Source organism: Mobula birostris, chromosome 10, assembly GCF_030028105.1.
Source record: "Mobula birostris isolate sMobBir1 chromosome 10, sMobBir1.hap1, whole genome shotgun sequence".
NCBI classification, from domain to species: Eukaryota; Metazoa; Chordata; class Chondrichthyes; order Myliobatiformes; family Myliobatidae; genus Mobula; species Mobula birostris.
Window position 1 is genome coordinate 1,846,713 of NC_092379.1, and position 22,319 is coordinate 1,869,031.

Here is a 22,319-nt window from a genome sequence, read left to right on the forward strand (position 1 = left end):
TCTCAAACAGAGAAAGTCTGCAGATGTTTGAAGTCAAGGCAACACCCACAAAACGCTCGAGAAACTCAGGAGGCCAGGCAGCATCTATGGAAAAAAGTAAACAGTTGACGTTTCGGGCCGAGACCCTTCATCGTGACAAGTGCAGACTTCCTCGTGTTTCTGATCAGCTCCCCCAGCAATCTGCTTTCATTGTTCTGGGGGCTGATGGCCTCACCCTGCGCCCATTTCTCATCCTCATTCCTGTTTCTGGGATCTTGCCGCGCACGATTTGCTTGGACCTGCCCCAGCCGCTGCAACGCTTCCAGGTCTGGCCAAGTTCAGGGACACCAGTGCCATTGGAGGAGAGAGGGGCGGTCTGCGCAGCTGCCCGCGGCCGTGTGATTTGGCACGGAGCTGATACGGGATTCCCTGAATCACGGTCTCAGTGTCCTTGTCAGCAGTCAAACCCGTGCAAGAGAAAGCAACAGGCCAGAACCACGCAACATGAAGCACCTTCTGGTAAAACTTCAGACTCACCGTTCCCTAACCCACGTCCTTTGAATCAAATTAGGAAACTAACTTTTGTAAAAGTTTGCTAAACTTTTCCTAATATTAAATCCACCTTTGTGTGCAGATGTTTAGAAAAGCCTGCTTCTTGCATGACCTGACCTTTACCTCAAAGACTCTTGTTGATTTGAGCTTTTTAACCTCAAGTGTAATTCTTTAAAAACTCAAATATTTTAACACAAACGTTCAGATATTTAAACACTTTCTCCGCCGGCGGTGAGTCCGCCCTCCGGCTGCATTGATTGGTCAATGTTCGGAGCTCCGCTGCTTGAGTGGCCACTGCTCGCGTCAATCATAGGTCCGTTGACCTTGAGTGGGAGAATTGGCAAGAGTCGGGCACGGTGTTACGGACGGAGAGAACTAACATTGAAATACGAGTGAGAGAGGCCTCAGTAAAGATCGGAACTGTAGAACTGAAATGAGGGCAAGATCAAGAGAACACAAGAACATGGCAGCAGCCGCAGGCCTCCTGACCCTGTCATTCAGTACGATCTTGCCGATCTATCCAAGGCCTTACCCCCTCCGTGGCGCAGGTTCCCTAAAACCCTCCTTTCCCCAATCTTTCGAAAATCTATCCCCTTCAGCCTTAAATTCTCCCCGTGATCGGGATACGGATTTCTAGAGATTCATTCTGAACTGGCTGTTCAACCTTGAACGCCGCCCTTTTTGCACCAGATATTCATTTTAATTTTTATTCTGACTTTACAGTATTTCTTGTCTTGCAAAGTACCGCTGCCACAAAACAAACTTCACAACACAAATCAATGGTAATGAAGCCGATTCTCATTCTCGGCAAGGAGACATTTCTGGGTACTTGAAGTTAAGACTGATTCTTTATCTTAAAAACTACATCTCCTTGCTTGCGATTCTCCTTCTGGCGAAAACATGGGCATCGATTTGTGGAAGTTGTCTGGGTTTCCATGAAATCTTAACATACAGGAGCAGAATTGTTCCATCTTCGCTCCATCTGCCGCAAGCGGAACTTCCCAGTGGCCAAGCATTTTAATTTGATTCCTATCCCGTTCCGATGTGTCGGTCCATGGCCTCCTGTGCTAAAATGAGGCCATCCTCAGGGTGAAGGAGCAACACTTTATATTCCTCTGAGTAGCCTTCAACCTGATGGCATGAACATTGATTTCTCCTTCCAGTAAAAAAATCCGTCCCCCGGGTCCCCTCCTCGTTCCCTTTCTCCTATGGTCCACTCTCCTCTCTTATCAAATTCCTTGCTCTTCGGCCCTTTACCTTTCCTACCCACCTGGCTTCACCGCCAGCCATCCTCCTTTCCCTTTCCCCACCTTCTTATTTTGGCATCTTCCCAATTTTTCAGTCCCGAAGGGGGGTCTCAGCCCAAAACTTTGACTGTTTATTCATTTCCACAGACGCTGCGTGGGCTGCTGAGTTCCTCCAGAACTTTGTGTGTGTGTTTTTTTTTCTGGATTTCAAGCATCTGCAGAATCTGTGTCTAAAAATTATTCAATTTGGCCAGAGTCCTCTACAAAATCATGAATTTTTTCGACTCTGCTCTCCTGCCTTCTTGCTGTGACCCGTAACTTCCTTACCAGTGAAAAATCTATCATGCTCTGCCTTGAATACATTGAGTAACTTGGCATCTATAGCCCTCTGTGGCAACAAATTCCACAGATTTCAGTACCCCCGGCTGAAGAAATATCTCCTTTCCTCAGTTTTAAAGGGATGTTCCTTCTGAGCTGCACCTTCAGATCCAGGACTAATAACGGAAACATCCTCTCCACATCCACTCGGTTTCTGTTCTGAATGTGCCTGGCAGGAATGTTTATCTGACTTTAAATAAGTTTCAACTTATCCGAACACAAAGAGGCTGATCAGAAATCACAGGATTATTTTGGAAACTGAGCAATTGAAAACTACAGCGTATTTGGGGCTCAGAACTAAAGTCAGAATCGGAATGAGAATCCAGTCTATTATATTATCTATTACATATGTCCTGAAATGTGTTGTTCTGCAGCAGCAGTGCGGTGCAATGCGTAAAATATCCTCAGTTACAAAAATAAATCAATAATGCGAAAGACAAAGCCTGACATACAGATCATGGGTTCATGGTCCGTTCAGAAATTTGATGGGAAGAAACTGTTCTTGAAATATCGAGTGTGTGTGTTCAGGCTCCTGAACTTCCTACTCCCTATTGCACTCCTGGCCTCTTACTGCTTTTCCTCACCCGTCTATCAACTCTCCCGGGTCCCCTCCTTCTTCCCTTTCTCCTATGGTCCACTCTCCTCTCCTATCAGATTCCTTCCTCTCCCTCTCCAGCCCTTGACCTTCCCCACCCACCTGGCTTCACCTGTCACCTTCCAGCTACCCTCCTTTGCTTCCCCCTCCTTTTCATTCGGCCATCTTTCCCCTGCTGAAGAAGGGTCTCGACCCCAAGGCTCAACTGTGCTCGAACATTAATTTCTCTAGCTTCTGGTAATTTCTTCCCCCTCCCTCTTCTCAATTTTTCCATTCCCCATTCGACTGCCCTCTCGCCCTGTCCTTCTCCTCGCATGCCCATCACTTCTCTCTGGTGTCCCTCCTCCTTCCCTTCCTCCCATGGTCCACTCTCCTGTCAAATTCCTTCTTCTCCACCCTTTGCCTTTTCCACCCATCACCTCTCATCCTCCCTCCCCCCCCCCCCCGATCTGGCTTCACCTATCACCCCACCTTCCTCTCTCCCCAGCTTCTTATTTTGAGATCTTCCCCCTTCTTCTCCAGCCCTTTGCCTTTTCATCACCTCTCATCCTCCCCCCCCCCTCAATCTGGCTTCACCTATCACCCCACCTTCCTCTCTCCCCAGCTTCTTATTCTGATATCTTCCCCCTTCTTCTCCAGCTCTGATGAGGAGTCTCAGCCCAAAACATCATCCGTAGACGCTGCCTGACTTGCTGAGTTCATGCAGCATTTTGTGTGTGCTGCTTTGCATTTCCAGCCTCTGCAGAATCTCTTGTGCTTATATATTTTGATGCTTCCTTTTCTTGAAGATGTCCTCAGTGACAGACGGTTGTGCCTGTGATGGAGCTAGCGGAGGCTACGACCCTTTCCTGTGCTTTCTTTTCTGTTTTGTATTTGCGGTGCGTTGCCTTTTGCACACCGGTTGGTTGCCCATCTTCGTTGAGTGTAGTTTCAGTGGTTCAATTTAATGTCGGAGAAATGTATACAATATACATCCTGAAAATGCTTTTCCTTCGCAAAACATTCACGAAAACAGAGGAGTGCCCCAAAGAATGAATGACACTTAAAATGTGAGCACCCCAAAGCCCCCCCCCCCGGCTCCCCCCTCCCACGTGTAAGCGGTGGCGAGCAACAATCCCCTCTCCCCCCACCGGCAAGAATAAAAAGCGTACCCGCTACCGTTCACAAGCGTGAGCCAAGCGATAGCAAAGACACAGACCTGGCAGTTACCCCAAAGACTATCGCAATTCATCCGGCATTCGGCAACCCACAGGTTCTCCCTCTGCCTGGCGAGGGAGGGGAAGGTGTCCCCCATTTTCACAACGAGCGGGGCGATGTTAGAATGTCCATTTCATTGCTTTTCACGACGGAGCTACTGTGTTCCTTTGCATTTACTGTGTATGTCTGCAAGAGAATGAATCTCGGGGTGGTATATGGTGGCATATGTGGACTTTGATAATAATTTGACTTTGAACTTTGAACTATACTACTGCACATTGGCAGTTGAGCAAAACGGACAAAAATAATAAAGGTTAAAATAAGAAATCAGGAGAAAAGTAAAATAATAAATCTACAGAGCAACAGTTTAACTGTACTGGACGTTATTTCCCAGGGAGAAGGGCGACCTTGCTCACCACTCATGTGGTGCTGGCAGGCTTGGTCTGTGCTCATTGATACTTTTACATTAGCTTTCTTTTGCCAGGTCACACACTGTCCTGACTTTCGAGCCCCCTGCTCTCTGTGTGGAGTGGTGGGACGGAGATACGTCCCTACCACAGGAAGTGGCTGATGCTCCTTCCTTCCACTAGCCTGCAAGTCACCCTTCAGCAAGGCGGAGCCCCACCCCAACCATCAGGGTCATGTGAACCCATGGGGGCAGGTGGTGGATGGTCGTATGAGCAGCCAGTGCAGATCACAAGTCCTGGTTATGTGACCACTGACACCAGGCAGACAGTCTCTGAAGAGTATTGATAATGGCTGGGGTCACCCGTCTTGTAAAGACACTGCCCAGAAGGTGGCAATGGCAAACCACTTCTGTAGAAACATTTGTTAAGAACAATCATGGCCATGGACAGACTATGATTGCCCACATCATACGGAATATCATAATGCTGATGATGACTCTCTGAATTACACAGAATTGGTTGACATTCCCAACAAAGAAGGCATTTACAGCAAAGTTGAATACTTTTGCAATTTAGGTGTTAAATTGCAGAGAATTTGGCTGCAGGGGGAGCAATATCACTTCTGAGAGTTCCCAGAATTTCCATTTTTTATTTCATATTTCCAGCATCGGAAGTTGTATGCTTTGATAAGTGCAATCAGAATTTAATCTGGAAATATTTGGAATATAATCAGGGAATACTGGGAATTTAATCTATCCACATGGGTAGATATTACCCTTGCACCAACCATGGCTTTTGAGTTCCTGTGTCACTGACACTGTGCTGTTTAACGTCAAAGTTCTCTGATTACAATTATAAATGGACAGAGCTGACCTTTGTTCTGCAGTTTGTTGTTTGAGTAAGCAGGAAGTAAGGAAAGGAAAAACAAATTAAAACTGGGCTAAGAAGCAGGGACTGGCAGGAAGGCTAACGGTCACTTGATGCAGGGTATGACTAGGACGGTGCAAGGCTCTGAGGCCAATCTGGGCCAGTTCGCGATAGGAGGGCACAGAGATTCTGCTACTTGGGTTTGATTCTGACCACCGTGTCAACAGAGTGGAGTTTCCACATTCTCCCTGTGACCGCATTTCTCCCAAATGAATTCACTTGTGTACTGGTGGGAAACTGTGTGACCTCGGCTGTAATGAGGACCTGGCCTCAACCTGTTTGCAGCTGTCCAGGAGAGAGGTGACGGAGGTGGTGTGGCGTGGTGTCCAGGCTTGTGTCGATGCTGCCCTCTAGTATTTGCTCAGCGGAAGACAAGCTGTGTTGTGTTCAACTGCAGACTGCTGCAATATTCATGAAGTCAGGGACTTGGACAATATATTTTTTAGTGTGACTGTATTTAACTGATATCTTATGAGGGGTAAGATCATAAGTTGGTGGCCTAAGGTAAAAGGAGTCAATTTTAGAAAACCTAGCACATTTATTTTTCAACATAGTCCCCTCCTATAGTTACACACTTAGTCCAGCGGTCGTGGAGCATACGGGTCTTGGACTTCCATAAAGTGTCCACAGCATGGGCGATTGATAAGTTTGTGGCCTATATACATATGGTATATGTGCCTTGTAGTGTACGATATTTTGGCACCTTGGCCCTGAAGTAACACTGTTTGGCTGTATTCATGGGTATTCATGTATGCTTGAATGACAATTAAACTTGAACTTAACTTGAATTTAACTTGAATGCTCCCATCAGCCAAAGATGCATTACTAATCACGTCGAATTAGTGTCACATGCGCTGCAGTGAGGTAGAGGTGCAATGAAAAACTTACTTGGTGCAGCGTCAGGGAGACGAAGGTTCAGACACCACAGAGAATATAACTTATACTAGATGGTGAAGAGAAAAAAGATGATGTAAATCAAGACAATTGTGCAAAAAAAGCACAATCAGTTACAAGCTCATGGTAGTGCAATCAGTGGTCCATAGTGTTCTGTTGCTAAGGTAGGGTTGTGGTTGTGCAGGTCAGTTCATTTTGGGAGGTCAAATTTGAAGTCAGAATATAGTATTAAAGGTAAGACTCTTGGCAGTGTGGAAGATCTGAGAGATCTTGAGGTCCATGTCCATATGTTCAGAAGGCATAAGGTGTGTTGGCATTCATCAACTGTGGGATTGAGTTTAAGAGCTGAGAGGTAATGTTTCAGCTATATGAGATCCTGGTCAGACCTCACTTGGAGTACTGTGTTCAGTTCTGCCCACCTCACTACAGGAAGGATGTGGATACTATAGAGAGAGTGCAGAGGAGATATACAAAAATGTTGCCTTATGAAAATAGGTTGAGTGAACTTGGCCTTTTCTCCTCGGAGTGACGGAGGATGAGAGGTGACCTTATAGAGCTGTTAAGATGATGAGAGGTATTGATTGTGTGGATAGTCAGAGGCTTTTTCCCAGGGCTGAAATGGCTAACACAAAGGAGCGTAGTTTTAAGGTGCTTGGAAGTAGGTACAGAGGGGATGCCAGGAGTAAGTTTTTCACACAGAGGGTGGTAGGTGTGTGGAATACACTGCCAACAAGGTGGTAGAGGTGGATACAATAGGGTCCTTAGATAGCTAAATGGAGCTTAGAAAAATAGAGGGCTATGTGGTAGGGAAATTCTAGACAGTTTCTAGAGTAGGTTACATGGTTAGCTCAAAATTGTGGGCTGAAGGGCCTGTAATGTGCTGTAGATTTCTCTGTTCATTTGAAGAACCTGACAGTTTTAGGGAAGTAATTGTACCTGAAGTTGGTGTGGGACTTCAGACTCCTGGACCTCCTGTCTGATAGTAGCATTGAGAAGAGGGTATGACCCAGACGGTGGGGATCCTTAGTGATAGATTCCACCTTCATTAAGCAGCGCCTCCTGTAGATGCTGTCATTTGTGGGGAGGCCTGTGCCCGTGGTGGACCTTGAGTTACGTACCGCAGGTTAGTTGGCTACCGTTACTTACCCCTAGTGGAGATGGACATTTGGAGAATTTTGGATGTATGAGAGGGAATAGTTGCAGGGAATAAGAGGAGAAATAGATTGATGGGATTGCTCCGAGAGACGGCATAGAATTGATAGACAGAATGGCATCCTATGCAGGACAGGAATGTGAGAAGAGTTTGAAGTGTGACAGTTCAGTGTATCATTGGGTGTGGACTTATCTTGAGGATTGGGCAGGAGAATGGTGACAGGTTGGTCCTGGGCAAGGCCTGGCAGTTCAGATCGGGGTCAGGAATGGCGGAGAACTGGCTAAGACAGGAAAGCTGTGTCAGGCCTAGACTCGAGATACCAACAGTGACATTGAAGGAGTAGATTCTGAGCTGTTGAAGAGTCTAGGTGCTGCCTGTAGACCTCCCTTATTTACCCCAGTGACACTGCCCAACTCAACTATGGCCCAGTTTCACTGATCTCCAGAGATGGCTGTTCCATCATTTCACAACCCACCACCTTCCACATCCTCTCACCCTCCACACTCCTGAACTCAGCCTAATCTGCAGCATATCCTGTTCACCCATAACCCTTTAAGGGATAGAGCTTAGAGGACTGAACGCAGGAAAGTGCAGCTAGCTGGTTGAGAACTGTGGTCGATATGGACTTAAAGAACATAGAACACTGCAGCACAATACAGGCCCTTCAGCCCACAATGTTGTGCCAACATTTTAATCTCTCTAAGATGAATTTAACCCTTCCCTCCTACAGAGCCCTCCATTTTTCTATCATCCATGTGTCTAAGTCTCTTAAGTGTTCCTAAAGCATCTGCCTCCAGCACCACCCCGGCAGTGAGTTCCATGCACCTTCCACTTTCTGTGTAAAAAGCCTACCGCTGACTACCCCCTGTACTTTCCTCCAATCACCTTAAGGTTATGCCCCCTCGTGTGAGCCATTCTCTCCCTGAGGAAGGGTCGCTGGCCGTCTACTGGACGTTGGGCAAAAGGGCTCGTATCTCTGCATTTTGCTCTGCGGCTCTAGGAATCCCATGCTTTCTTTGAGATGAGTAGTTTTAATATTCTCATCCTGTTTTTTGAAGACCCCTCCATGACCTCATAAATTCCACCCCCTCGCCTCCATCTCAGGAGCTTGCTCCACCCCTGTACTTCTCCCACGTACCGGCACCTCTCCAATTCTGGGCTTTTGCACCTTCTCATTTGGATTGTATAGTGATAATCCCTTCAGGTTCCCTTCACAATCATGCCCCTCTCTCTCCCTCTCCCATTCTGTTCATACAGATCACATCATTGCACAGCACAATGAGGTCACAACCACAGGGAAAGTGCCATGCAGGTAATCAACAATCTTTACGAGGCAGATTGTGACGTCACGAGTCCATCTCATGCAAGAGCTCTGTTAACAGTGGGATAAATGTACTTTCTGCCTGATGGGAGAGTGGAGGAGAGAGAATGCCTAGGTTGAGCAGTGTCTCTGAGTATATAGAACATAGAACATTACACACAGTACAAGCCCTTCGGCCCACGATGTTGTGCTGACCCTTTAAACCATTCCTAGACCAATCCAACCCATCTCTCCTACATAGCCTCCAAATTTCTATCAAGTTTCTCAAACGTCCCTTACGTTATGCTGATATGAGGAGAAAGTTAGGGCAAGCTGCTGAATTGGATGATCAGCTGTGATCAGGTAGAATGGCAGACCAGAGTTGAGGGTCTGAAATGGTCCACTCCTGTTTATAATACCTCATTGTTAACTCAGTGGGGTGGGGATTAGGATTACAGATTGGCTCTTTTCTCTCTCTCTCTCTGTCCTTATATAATTTGCATTTATTACTCAGAGATACACTGCGGAACAGCCCCTTTCGGCGCTTCAAGGCACGTCAACCAGCAACCCTCGATTTAACCCTAACCTAATCACGGGACAATTTACAATGACCAATCCACCTCATAACGGGTATGTCTTTGGAGTGGGGAGGGAAACCAGAATACCCAGAGGAAACCCACGCACCTTTCACAGGGAGAACGTACAAACTCCTTACAGATGATGCTGGAATTGAACTCTGAACTCTGAACTCTGATACCCTGAGCTGTAATAGTGCTACACTCACCACCTCGCTGCTGTGTGCTCTCTTTCCCTATGTGTCCACATGCAAGTTTATCATTATACCTACAGCTCACCCTGGCCGCATTGTGCTCAGTATAAGCTCAACTGCAGAGACTACTAGGACCCAGGTTCCCCCGGTGTCCGTGTCTCTTACAGCTCGTGCCTCTGTTCTCCCCACAGACACTGCACCGCCTGGCATCTCGGTCCTTCTCTACCTCAGTCCGAGACCAGCTGAGGAACAAAGTCTTGGAGAATCAGAAAATCTTTCAGGTATCAGCCACGTGATTCAACATTTTCTCTCACATGAACTGCGGGGCCCGAGTTATTAATCACTGTGAACAAAAGGGAAGCGTGGATTGTTTTAATCATTTCTGGTGATTTTTTTTCTTTTGTTGGCAGTGTTGTTCTTGGGTTCTTGTTGCTCTTGGAATGCACTAGCTTCAGGTCGAAGGATGCCTCAACCGATTCCTGGACCCAACTCGCAAGCCCCCTCTGTCTGGTGATCCTTTAGCATTCTGTAGGTGCATTAGGGGTTTAAAGTACCCCTTCCAAAAACGGGCAGGAGGAAATGAGTGTGCAGACCCGGGCTTGCCTAGCGTCACCTCAGCTGGTTGTGTTTGCAGGGTGCTGAAGGGAAGATCCACTGTTACCCGAGGAAGCAGGAGGGACAGAGTATGGGAATGCCCTCCAAGCTGTCCAATAGAGCCATAGGGTTACATAGGGAAGTACAGCACAGAAACTGGCCCTTTGGGCCATCTAGTCCATGCTGAACAATTTAAAGTAGGATAACTGCACCCCTTGGTTTGATTGAGAATGCCCTGAGGTCCAGTGTATTATTGAGGACTGGGTGGGCAGGGCGGTAGCCAGTAATGCAGTGGCTTCTGAGACCTTCCACTGGTGGATGCCCACTGTGACCTCTGGACCAGAGTCCTTTGAGGAAGGTGGGAGCACAAAGTTGAGGTGCAGACCCCATAACAATTGGCCAGTGTTGTCTCCTCTACTGAGGCCCAGAAATTATTGGAACAGGAAAGATTTGCAAGACTGTTTGGTGCTGAATTAGCATATGATAGAGGCAATATGGTAACTGACCTTACCTGTCCTAGTGAGGTCATTAATTCCTTCTACAACATCACAGAGGAATACTTAATGGTAGGCACTTCCTTTCTGCACTCTATTTCCTTTGGTTCCATCTGGGATTGTGGCACTGCTTTCAATCAGTAGGTCATACAGCAGGTCACCAGTAGAGCAATAGGCACTGCTCTACACACCATTCTTACACATCTGGAGAAGAGGGATGCTTATGTGAGAATGCTGTTCTTGGACTACAGTTCAGCATTCAACACCATAGTTCCATCCAGGCTCGACAAGAAACTCAGAGCCCTCGGCCTTGACCCTGCCTTGTGCAGCTGGATCCTGGACTTCCTGTCAGATTACCAGCAGGTGGTAAGAGTGGGCTCCCTCACCTCTGCCCCTCTGATTTTCAACACAGGAGCCCCTCAGGGCTGTGTACTAAATCCCCTCCTTTATTCTCTGTATACCCACGACTGTGTCGCCACCCACAGCTCTAATCTGCTAATTAAATTTGCCAAAGACACTACATTGACTGGTCTTATCTGAAACAATAACAAGGTGGTTTATAGGGAAGAAGTCATCTCCCTGACACAGTGGTGTCAAGAAAACAACCTCTCCCTCAATGTTACAAAGACAAAGGAGCTGGTTGTGGATTACAGGAGAAATGGAAACGAACTAATCCCTATTGACTTCAATGGATCTGGGGTTGAGAGAGTAAACAGTTTTAAATTCCTCGGCATCCACATCACCGAGGACCTCACGTGGTCCATACACACCTGCTGTGTGGTGAAAAACACACAACAGTGCCTCTTTCACCTCAAACGGATGAGGAAGTTTGGTATGGGCCCCCAAATCCTAAGGGCTTTCTGCAGGTGCACAATTGAGAGCATCCTGACTGGCTGCATCACTGCCTGGTATGGGAACTGCAGAGAGTGGTGTGGACAGCCCAGCGCATCTGTAGTTGTGAACTTCCCATGATTCAGGACATTTACAAGGACAGATGTGTAAAAAGGGCCTGAAGGATCATTGGGGACCCAAGTCACCCCAACCACAAACTGTTCCAGCTGCTACCATCCGGGAAATGGTACTGCAGCAAAAAAAGCAAGGACCAAGAGGGTCCAGGACAGCTTCTTCCACCAGGCCTTCAGAGTGATGAACTCACACTGATTTGAGTGTATTTCTATGTTACATTGGCTGTTCTATTTATTATCAATTATTATAAATTACTATGATTGCATGTTGCACGTTTAGACAGAGACGTAACAATAAGATTTTTACTCCTCGTGTATGTGAAGGATGTAAGAAATAAAGTCAATTCAATTCAATGTTTGAAATCTTTTGCTGGAACTTTGTGCACATACAGTAATTTTAATTGTCACTTGAGTGAAGTCCAGCTTCATCAGAGGCACCACCTTTTTGATCCTATAGTAAGTCAAGACACCTGGGTTTGCAAAAAAGGGTCCATTGAAGAGAAGAGTTCTTCCCCGTGCAGTAAGCAATCTGCTGGAGGAACTCAGTGGGTTGAGCAGCAAAGGAATTGTCGATATTGCAGGTCAAAACCCTGCGTCAGAATTGAGAGGGGGATAGGAGTGGGCCAGACAGGGGGAGTCAGAGTGTGGACTGAGGAGGGGTGCAGGGTGAGGCACCAAGTGTAGAAGCGGAGGGGGGGATGGGGCTGGGAGACAGAGGCAGATGGGCGATAAATGGAGGCAGACAGAGAGAGAGAAAAACCAAGAGACCGCTGGAGCGAGGTATGGAGAAGGGAGGCTGAAGGTTGGAGATAGTTGCTGGAGGAGGAGAAGCAGGAACACAAAGGGCAAAGACTCTGATAGGAAAGGGAGCTGAGAATGGAATCACCAGAGCAAAGGTCAGTGGTAGATAGGAGGATGGGTCTGTTATTTTCTGCTCACTGATTGACACCTCACAGTCCTCCCGCTAAAGTTAGGTTATCAAGGTATCATCATCTTTTGTTGTTAATGCAAATGATGCATTTCTCTGTACAATCGGCAGTCCCTTACAGGAATGTACCTAATAAAGTGGCCACAGGAGTAGAAATTGGTGTGACCTTCTGCTGCGGTAGCCATCCTCTTCAAGGTTGGACGTGTTGTGTGTTCAGAGATGCTCTTCCACACACTACTGTTGTAGCACCTGGCTGTTTGGATTACTGTCGTCTCCCTGTCAGCTTGAACCAGTCTGGCCATTCTCCTCTGACCTCTCTCATCAACAAGGCATTTTCACCCACAGAACTGCCGCTCACTGGATGTGTTTTTTTTTGTTTTCTCACCATTCTCGGTAAACTGTAGAGACTGTTGTGCATGAAAATCCCAGGACATCAAACCACCCCATCTGGCACCAACAATTATTTCACAAGTCTTGTGAACAGTTCTGGTCACCGAATTATAGGAAAGATGTCAACAAAATAGAGTACAGAGAAGATTTACTAGAATGTTACCTGGCTTTCATCTCCTAAGTTACAGAGAAAGGTTGAGCAAGTTGGGTCTTTATTCTTTGGAACGTAGAAGGTTGAGGGGGGACTTGATAGAGGTATTTAAAATTATGAGGGGAATAGATAGAGTTGATGTGGATAGGCTTTTTCTATTGAGAGTGGGGGAGATTCAAACAAGAGGACATGAGTTGAGAGTTAAAGGGCAAAAGTTTAGGGGTAACATGAGGGGGAACTTCTTTACTCAGAGTGGTAGCTGTGTGGAACGAGCTTCCAGCAGAAGTGGTTGAGGCAGGTTTGATGTTGTCATTTAAAGTTAAATTGGATAGCTATATGGACAGGAAAGGAATGGAGGGTTATGGACTGAGTGCAGGTCGGTGGGACTAGGTGAGAGTAAGCGTTCAGCATGGACTAGAAGGGCCGAGATGGCCTGTTTCCATGCTGTAATTGTTATATGGTTATGTGGTTATAAGTCAAAGCCACTTAGATCACATTTCTTCCCCATTCTGATATTTGGTCTGAACAGCAAGTGAACCTCGTGACCATGTCTGCATGCTTCTATGCATTGAGTTGCTGCCTCATGATTGGCTGATTGGATACTTGCATTATTGAGCAGGTGTACCTAATGTAGTGGCCACTGAGTGTACGTTTTGATGTTAATGCAAATGACGTGCCTGTATCGATGCAGTGTCTGTATTTCACAGGCGCGCTGGTCTCATTGATGACCGTGGGTTGTTCTGAGGGCAGAGGAGGATCACAGAAAGAGGAATTCCACCTGTTGGAAGTGTACAGCAAGTAACCTTCAGGGAATTTCAGAGTTTGATGTTGTTACTTTGCTTTCAAACTGCAGGCAGACAACGACCTTCCTGTTCATCTGAAGGGCGGTACTGTGGATTTTGTGATGTATCGTTTCACCATGGCCCTCACGATTGGAGGTAGGACTAGTGAGCAGGCCCACCTCGCTCCCGCCTCTCCAACAGGGTCCCTGAATACTGACGCAGGAATTCAGCTCTTGAACCTGCTCTACCATTTACCCAGTCCATCACTGGTAAAGCCCTCCCCATCATTGAATATTGATGCAGGAAAGCAGCATCCATCATCAGGGATCCCTGCCAACCAGGACGTGGTCTCTTCTGAGATGAGAAATTCTGCAGATGCTGGAAACCCTAGCAACACGCACAAAACGCTAGAGGAACTCAGCAGGCCTGTAGGATCAAGGGAAAAGAGTAAACATTTGACATTTCCAGTCGAAGCGCTTCACCAGGACTGGAAAAAAGATGAGAATTTAGAGCAAGAAGGTGGGGGAAAAAGTACAAGGTGGTAGGTGATGGGTGGAATCGGGAGGGGAGAGGGGGGAGGTAAAGAGCTGGGAAGTTGATAGATGTGAAACAGCTTCAATAACTCCAAAAGACTGAAGTTGGGTAAGTACTGAAAGGCTTTTGTTTGCTGTACAATACCACCTCCATGGTGAGTGTCTGCCCTCGGACTGAGGAGGAGGGGCAAGGCAAAATCACCTTTATTCAGGGTTCTGTGGGAGGAGCCACAGGGGCAGTCAGCAGAGGGGCGTCCAGACAGTTAACCCAGTTACAACATATATATGGTTTACCACAAGATGAAAGAGATAAAGGGCTGGAGAAGGGAGAATCTGATAGGAGAGGGTAGAAGACCATGGAAGAAAGGGAAGAGGGAGGAGCACAAGGGGGAGGTGATGGGCAGGTGAAGAGAAAAGGTGAGGGAGGGAAATGGGAATGGAGGAATAGTGAAGGGGGCAGCAATTACTGGAGGTTTGAGAAACCGATATTCATGCCATCAAGTTAGAGGCTACCCAAATGGAATATAAGGTGTTGCTTCTCCAACCTGAATGTAGTTGCATCATTAGGAGTAGTGGAGGCCATGGACTGACATATCAGAATGGGAATGGAAAGTAGATATTGAAATGGGTGGCCTCTGGGAGATCCTGCTTTTTCTGGTGAGTGAAGTGGTCTCCCAATCTACACCAAATCCAGAGCTATATGCTGGATGCAGAGGCTCTTCCACTGTCAACACTACCTTCATCAGTACCTCTTCCTTTTCATGCATGTCTGCCCTCACCCCATCCACCTGCCACCACACCAGGGATAAAGTACCTCTTGTACTCTCCTATTATCCCACTAGCCTCTGCAGCCAGCACACAATTCTCCATAACTTCCATCATCTTCAAAAGGATCTCACCACCAAGCACATCTTTGCCTTCCCCTCAGTTTCTGCTTTCGGCAGGGATCCTTGTCCATTCATCGCTCCCCACTGATCTCCCTCCTGGTACTTATCCTTGCAAGTGGAACAAGTGCCAATGCTTGCCGCTACACCTCCTCCCTCACTACCAATCAGGGCTCCAAACAGTCCTTCCAGGTGAGGTGACACTTCACCTGTAAATCTGTTGGGGTCACCTATTGTATCCAGTGCTCCTGTGTGGCCTCCTGTATATCAGTGAGACCTGACTTAGACCGGGAGACCACTACGCTGGGCACCAGAAAAATCAGGATCTCCTGGTGGCCACCAATTTCGATTCTTCTTCCCGTTCCTATTCCGATATGTCATTCCATGGCCTCCTCTACTGTCATGATGAGGCCACACTCAGGTTGGAGAAGCAACATCTTATATTCCATCTGGGTGGCCTCCAACCTGATGGCATGAACATCGATTTCTTGAACTTCCAGTAATTGCCCCCCATCTTCACCATTTCCCCATTCCCGTTTCCCTCTCTCACCTTATCTCCTTACCCAACGCCACCTCCTTCCCCTTCTCTTACTTCCACGGTCTTCTATCCAGGCCTTTATCTCTTTCATCAATCAACTTCCCAGCAAGTTACCTCACCCCTCCCCCTCGCTTGGTTTCACCTATCACCTACCACCCTGTACTTCTTCCAACCCTCCCCTCACCTTCTTACTCTGACCTCTCCTCTCCTTTTCCAATCCCGATGAAGGGTCTCGGCCCTAAATGCCAACTGTTTACTAATTTCCATAGATGCTGCCTAGCCTGCTGAGTTCCCCCAGCATCTTGTGTGTGTCACATGCTCTCTTCTTGCTGCTGTCATCAGGAAGGATGTACAGGAGCCTCAGGACTCACACCACAACGTTCAGGAACAGTTATTACCCCTCAACCATCAGGCTCTTGAACCAGTGCGGATAACTTCACTCACCCCAACACTGAACTGTCCTGACAACCAATGGATTTACTTTCAAGGACTCTTTATCTCATGTCCTTGATAATTATTGTGTATTTGTTTATTATTATTATTTCTATCTTTGTTTTCTTTTTGTATTTGCATAGTTTGTTGTCTTTTGCTCATTGATTGTTTTTCTGCTGCGTTGGGTGTGGTCTTTCATTGATTCTATTGTGTTTCTTGTATTAACTGTGAATCCCTGCCAGAAAATGAATCTCAGGGTTGTATATGGTGACATATTTGTATTTTGATAATAAAATTTACTTGGAACTTTGAATTAGATAATGGCTGTTCCAAGTTCATTAATGTACCCTGGTTCCATACCCCCTCAATACCTATGGTAACAATAATTTCTCTGGGTGTCACAGTGGCACGGCTGGTAGAGCCATTGACTCATGGCTCCAGACACACGGGTTCGATCCGGAACTCAGCTGCTGTCTGGGTAGAATCCGTAGTTCTCCCGGTGAACGCACGAGCTCCTTTGGGGTGCTCCCATTTCCTCCCTCTCCTTAAAGTGTGCAGGTTGGCCATGGATTACCCCTTAGATTCATGCATCCATGGATGTGGACTGGGACTGTAGACTCTTTTTTTCAGACTTATAGTTTTCGTATTCTATGTTTTTTCAACCGTACTCATTTTATTTTTGTGCGGGAAGGGGGATTTGGGAGGTCGCTGTGCCCGATCCATTTTGTTCTTTTTTTTGTGCGGGACGAGGGATTTGGGAGTTGATGATCACGCTGTCGGTCTTTTCTTCCTTGTTTTTGTGGCTACCTGGAGAACGGATCCATTTCAGAGTTGTATACTTTGACAATAAATTAACCTTTAAACCCTTGAACTTTTGTTCGACTCTGGTGGGACTGGATGAGAATGAGTGGAGAATTAGCACGTAGGATGGATGTGGTTGATGTTTGCAGTGGACTTGGAGAGGGGAAGGTCCTGTTTCTATGCTGTATCTCTCTTAGGTAGTGGCTCTATCGGCTGGGCCACTGGGACACTCAGAGAATTTTTTGTTACCATAGGGTATTGAGAGGGGAACATTAATGGACTTGACACAGCTATAATCTAATTCAAAGTTCAAAGTAAATTTGCTGTCAAAGTAGGTACACGTCACCATGTACAGCTGCTGATGTTTTGGTTTGAGACTCTTCAGGTGGACTGGATGAAAGGCCCAGGTGAAGGGTTTCAAACTCAAACATCAACCACTCCCGCTTTACTCTCCCCATGTTCCCTTCAGCTCTTCCTTGATTCTACCAAATATCTACACACGAGGCACAACTTGCAGCGGCCATTTGACCGTCATCATCATCAATTGACCTGCCAGCGTACTCATCCTGGGGATGTGGGAGGAGACAGAGAACTCGAGGGAACCATAGAACGAACATTCTGTACACAGAGAACCCAATGTCAGGGTCAAAGCTGAGCAACCGGAGTTCTATCAGTTGAGCCAATCTAAATATAAATCTCCTTGGTCTTCTGCTGCCCTTCTCATTATTCACTGCCTTTTTCTTGTCCTCTGCAAGTTTGGACATCATGTGCCACCCAGTCAAGTGGCAGCAGTCTGCTGAACACCCCTCTCCCATCCAAAAAGGACCTCTTACCACTCCCTTCTGTCTGCTTCTCCTCTTTCCATCAATGTGTAACTCCTCTGGAAAAGAAAGAAATTCCTCCTCATCCCTCTCTTGACCTTACACAAAGTGAGAGCCTCTTAGCTTCAGATTCTTGAGGAAATAAGCTCACAGCGTCTATTGGGCAGAAGATACAATCAACTGAAAGGTCAAACGCCAGGCTCAAGCACAGCTTCTACCCACTGATATCAGACTAAATAGTTCCCTAGTACAATAAATTGGTTTCTTGCCCTCACAATCTACCTCCTTCTGATCTTGTACCTTGTTGTTTACCTGCACCGCACTTTCCCTGTAGCTGTTACACTTTATTCTGCATTGCTATTGTTTTCCCTTGTTCTACCTCAATACACAGTGTAGTGATCTGATCTGTATAAACAGCATCCAGGACTAGCTTTTCACTGTATAATAAACTGATTACAATTCTAATTCAAACTCCTGGGGATTTACATATTTCAATAAAATCTCCTTTAATTCTTCTGAAGTCTCAGAAACGCAGGTCCATCCCGATGGCCACAGCACCACGCCTGAAACCAGTCTAATGATTGTGGCCCTGCTTGCAAATAATGATCGTTCTTTCCTTCTGTATGTAATGTGCTCTCCTGTCATTGTCCCAGCGGTCGATCAACACCTTTCCTGTGATTCCCTCCTCATCATCTTCTCCTTCTTTTCCCAGGAACCATATTCTCCCTGTATAATTTATTCCGTGCTGCATTACCCAGACCAAAGGCGTGAGGGAGCCAGTTTTGGGCATTGCACTGTGACTCTACTGAAAATGGAGAAAACCAACAGTGTGTGTGAAAAATGATTGACTTTGAGAGGGACACCGTGCTGTCTCTTGTACTTTGTGTTTCCAGCTACTATTAAAATGTTTTCAGAAATAATGGGTTGAGGTCTTTTGTGTTTACTGGGTCATAGGTCACTACATCACAGAGGCAGGCCCTTTGACCCATCTAGTCCATGCTGGAATGCTATTCTACCTAGTCCTATTAACCTGCACCTGGGCCATAGCCCTACAAACCTCTCCCATCCACGTACCTATCCAAACTTCTCTTAAATGTTGCAACTGAATCTGCATCCACCACGTCCACTGGCTGCTCATTCCGCACGTCAACCACCTTCTGAGTGAAAAGTTCCCCCTTAAATATTTCACATTTCATCTTTAACCTGTCACCTCCAGTTCTAGGCCTCATAGGGTCAGTACATACCAGCTGGCATTGAGGTTAGATGAGCTGGTACTGCTGCACGTGTTTGTTTTCTGGTCCCTCACTGGACGTGGTTTAGGTTTGGAATGGACAATGCACACAGTTCTGGTCTCTCACTGGACAAGGCTGTGGGTTGGGATTGGACAATGCACACAGTTCTGGTCCCTCACTGGACGTGGTTTGGGTTGGGAATGGACAATGCACACAGTTCTGGTCCCTCACTGTACGTGGTTTGGGTTGGGAATGGACAATGCACACAGTTCTGGTCTCTCACTGGACAAGGCTGTGGGTTGGGAATGGACAATGCACACAGTTCTGATCTCTCACTGGACAAGGTTTGGGTTGGGATTGGACAATGCACACAGTTCTGGTCCCTCACTGGATGTGGTTTGGGTTGGGAATAGACAATGCACACAGTTCTGGTCCCTCACTGGACGAGGTTTGGGTTGGGAATAGACAATGCACACAGTTCTGGTCCCTCACTGGACGAGGTTGGGGTTGGGAATGGACAATGCACACAGTTCTGGTCCCTCACTGGACAAGGTTTGGGTTGGGATTGGACAATGCACACAGTTCTGGTCCCTCACTGGATGTGGTTTGGGTTGGGAATGGACCATGCACACAGTTCTGGTCCCTCACTGGACGAGGTTGGGGTTGGGAATGGACAATGCACACAGTTCTGGTCCCTCACTGGACAAGGTTTGGGTTGGGATTGGACAATGCACACAGTTCTGGTCCCTCACTGGATGTGGTTTGGGGTGGGAATGGACAATGCACACAGTTCTGGTCCCTCACTGGACGAGGTTGGGGTTGGGAATGGACAATGCACACAGTTCTGGACCCTCACTGGATGAGGTTGGGGTTGGGATTGGACAATGCACACAGTTCTGGTCCCTCAATGGACAAGGCTGTGGGTTGGGATTGGACAATGCACACAGTTCTGGTCTCTCACTGGACAAGGCTGTGCGTTGGGATTGGACAATGCACACAGTTCTGGTCCCTCACTGGACATGGTTTGGGTTGGGAATGGACAATGCACAGGGTTCTGGTCCCTCACAGGACGTGGTTTGGGTTGGGAATGGACAATGCACACAGTTCTGGTCCCTCACTGGACAAGGCCGTGGGTTGGGATTGGACAATGCACACAGTTCTGGTCCCTCACTGGACAAGGCCGTGGGTTGGGATTGGACAATGCACACCAATCAGCTGCTTCCTTCTCTGAGGGATTTCCTGAGTGCTATTTTACTGGAACTTCACATCTTCTCTTTTGCCTCTCTTAGCCCATCCCTCAGGATCACAGATGTCTTGCTTCCATTCTGGTTTTGTGGATTTGGGGGCCAATGTGGGAATTGCAGACCTGTCTGCAAGTAGGGCACGGGCTGTCTGATGGGGAGGATAGGAAGCTTCACGAGTATGGTGAGACTCTTTATGCTCCCAGTGCGTGGCCTCATAACCAACCCCTACCTTCCACGTCCCGTCACAGGATGGCCAACACCAGCCAATAAACTACTCCCAATACCTTTTGAATAATTCTTAAGTCGACGATCACAATAGGGTATTGGGAGCTTTTCAAACGTGTCCAAGTAAAAGGAACATATCGACTGTGTTGTGGCTTGCAAATGGCAAGCTTTGTGTCATCGCTGGTGGAGAACCCTTCTTCCCATAGTGAGGGATGCTGGGAACACCTTGCCAGGCATGGTGGGAGAGGCAGGTACAGGGACATTTAAGAGTCTTTTAGGCACTTGGATGATAGGAAAATGTAAGGTTATGTGGGAGGGAAGAGTTGGATTGATTTTAGACAGGTTAAAAGGTTGTTGCAATATCGAGGGCTGAAAGGCCTGTACTGTGTTGTAAAGTTCGATGTTAACTGGCTCTGTTGCTGCTAGCACTGGCACTTCTGCCTGGATACCAAGCATCGGCCTACCTCAGGCTCCGGTCATGGCCTCTGAGCTCCAGAGTCAGGCTGATTGGTCACGGGGAGCTGCCTGTGGAAAGCAAATTAACCTGGAGATGTGTACTGATTAAGCAAAGGCGTGTGCGCGCGCGTGCACACACACACACACACACACACACACACACACACACACACACACACACAGTCTCACACACATACACACTCACTCACACACAGACACAGTCACACACACACACACACACACACACACACAGACACACACTCACTCACACACAGACACAGTCACACACACACACACACACACAGTCTCACACACATACACACTCACACACAGACACAGTCACACACACACACACACACACACACACACACACACACACACACACACAGTCTCACACACATACACACTCACTCACTCACACACAGACACAGCCACTCTCACACACACATACGCGACAGCTAAACATGACGAGGCGCTATGACAGTGCAGTGGTTAGCGTGATGCTATTACAGCTTGCGGAGTCAGAGTTCAGATTTCAATTCCAGCATCCTCTGGAGGGAGTTTATACATCCTTCCCATGTGCATGTGGGTTTCCTCCGGGTGCTCCAGTTTCCTCCCACAGTCCAAAGACATACTGGTTAGCAGGTTAATTGGCCATTGTAAAGTGTCCCTTGACAAGGCTTGGGTTAAATCGGAAGGTTGCTGGGCTGTATGGCTTGAAGGGCAGGAAAGGCTGTCCTCAATAAATAAATAAATGAGGGAAGAATGGTCACACAAAAACAAGATACACAGACACCCATGGAGAGATCTGTGTAATATTGAAAGAGAGAGTGAGAGAGAGGTGTCCCAACACCAATGATGAAGTCAGTGACCTGCCGACAAATCTATAGAGAGTGCGAGACCTTCAGACGTGCAAGCAAAGACTTCAGGCTACTACGGAGTTAATAGATGTCGAGGGGGAAATACAGCAATAATTTTCAGAGAGGTTGTGGTTGCTGAAGAACAATTGTGCCAGCATTAGGTTCTCGCTGGAGATCCTCCAGTGCATTCCAGGCCCAGCTATCTTCAGCTGTTTTATTGATGACCGTTTGTTCTTCAGAAGGTCGGAACTGAAGATGTCCATTGATGGTTGCACGATGCTCAATTCAATTCAAAGCGGGACAATGCTATGATTTAATTGGTACCACATCCATCTTCCTGAACATTCACTCCCTCCACTACTGGCCTAGTGTCTGTAGCGCGAACCACCAACAAAATACCCTGCAGTTATCAGCCCTCGCTATTCCAATAACACCATCCAAATTCTGTAAGCTCCGCGTCCAAGGACAAGAGCAGCTGGTGCACGAGATCTCCACCACCAACAACACGTTCCCCCACATCCTGACCTGGACCTGGCCTATATCACTGCTCCTTCACTGGTGCTGAGCAAAGGCCCTGTGGAGATTCTCACT

At 47.1% G+C, this 22,319-nt stretch overlaps 1 protein-coding gene across 1 annotated transcript; it reads left to right on the forward strand.

The window, feature by feature from the left end:
* The first annotated feature begins 387 nt into the window (after positions 1–387).
* cox7a1 (cytochrome c oxidase subunit 7A1) lies at positions 388–18,631 on the forward strand. Its single transcript, XM_072271139.1, has 4 exons — positions 388–498; positions 9,590–9,679; positions 13,774–13,858; positions 18,424–18,631. Exons 1-4 carry the CDS (start codon positions 484–486, stop codon positions 18,480–18,482), a joined length of 249 nt encoding a protein of 82 aa, XP_072127240.1. The 5' UTR covers positions 388–483; the 3' UTR covers positions 18,483–18,631.
* The last annotated feature ends 3,688 nt before the right edge of the window (positions 18,632–22,319 follow it).

Bases quoted from the DNA above. Each gene is read 5' to 3' on its own strand.
- cox7a1 (XM_072271139.1), top strand. The intron at 9,680-13,773 runs GTATCAGCCACG...TTCAAACTGCAG, and splicing joins AGAATCAGAAAATCTTTCAG to GCAGACAACGACCTTCCTGT. The intron at 13,859-18,423 runs GTAGGACTAGTG...TTCTTTTCCCAG, and splicing joins CATGGCCCTCACGATTGGAG to GAACCATATTCTCCCTGTAT.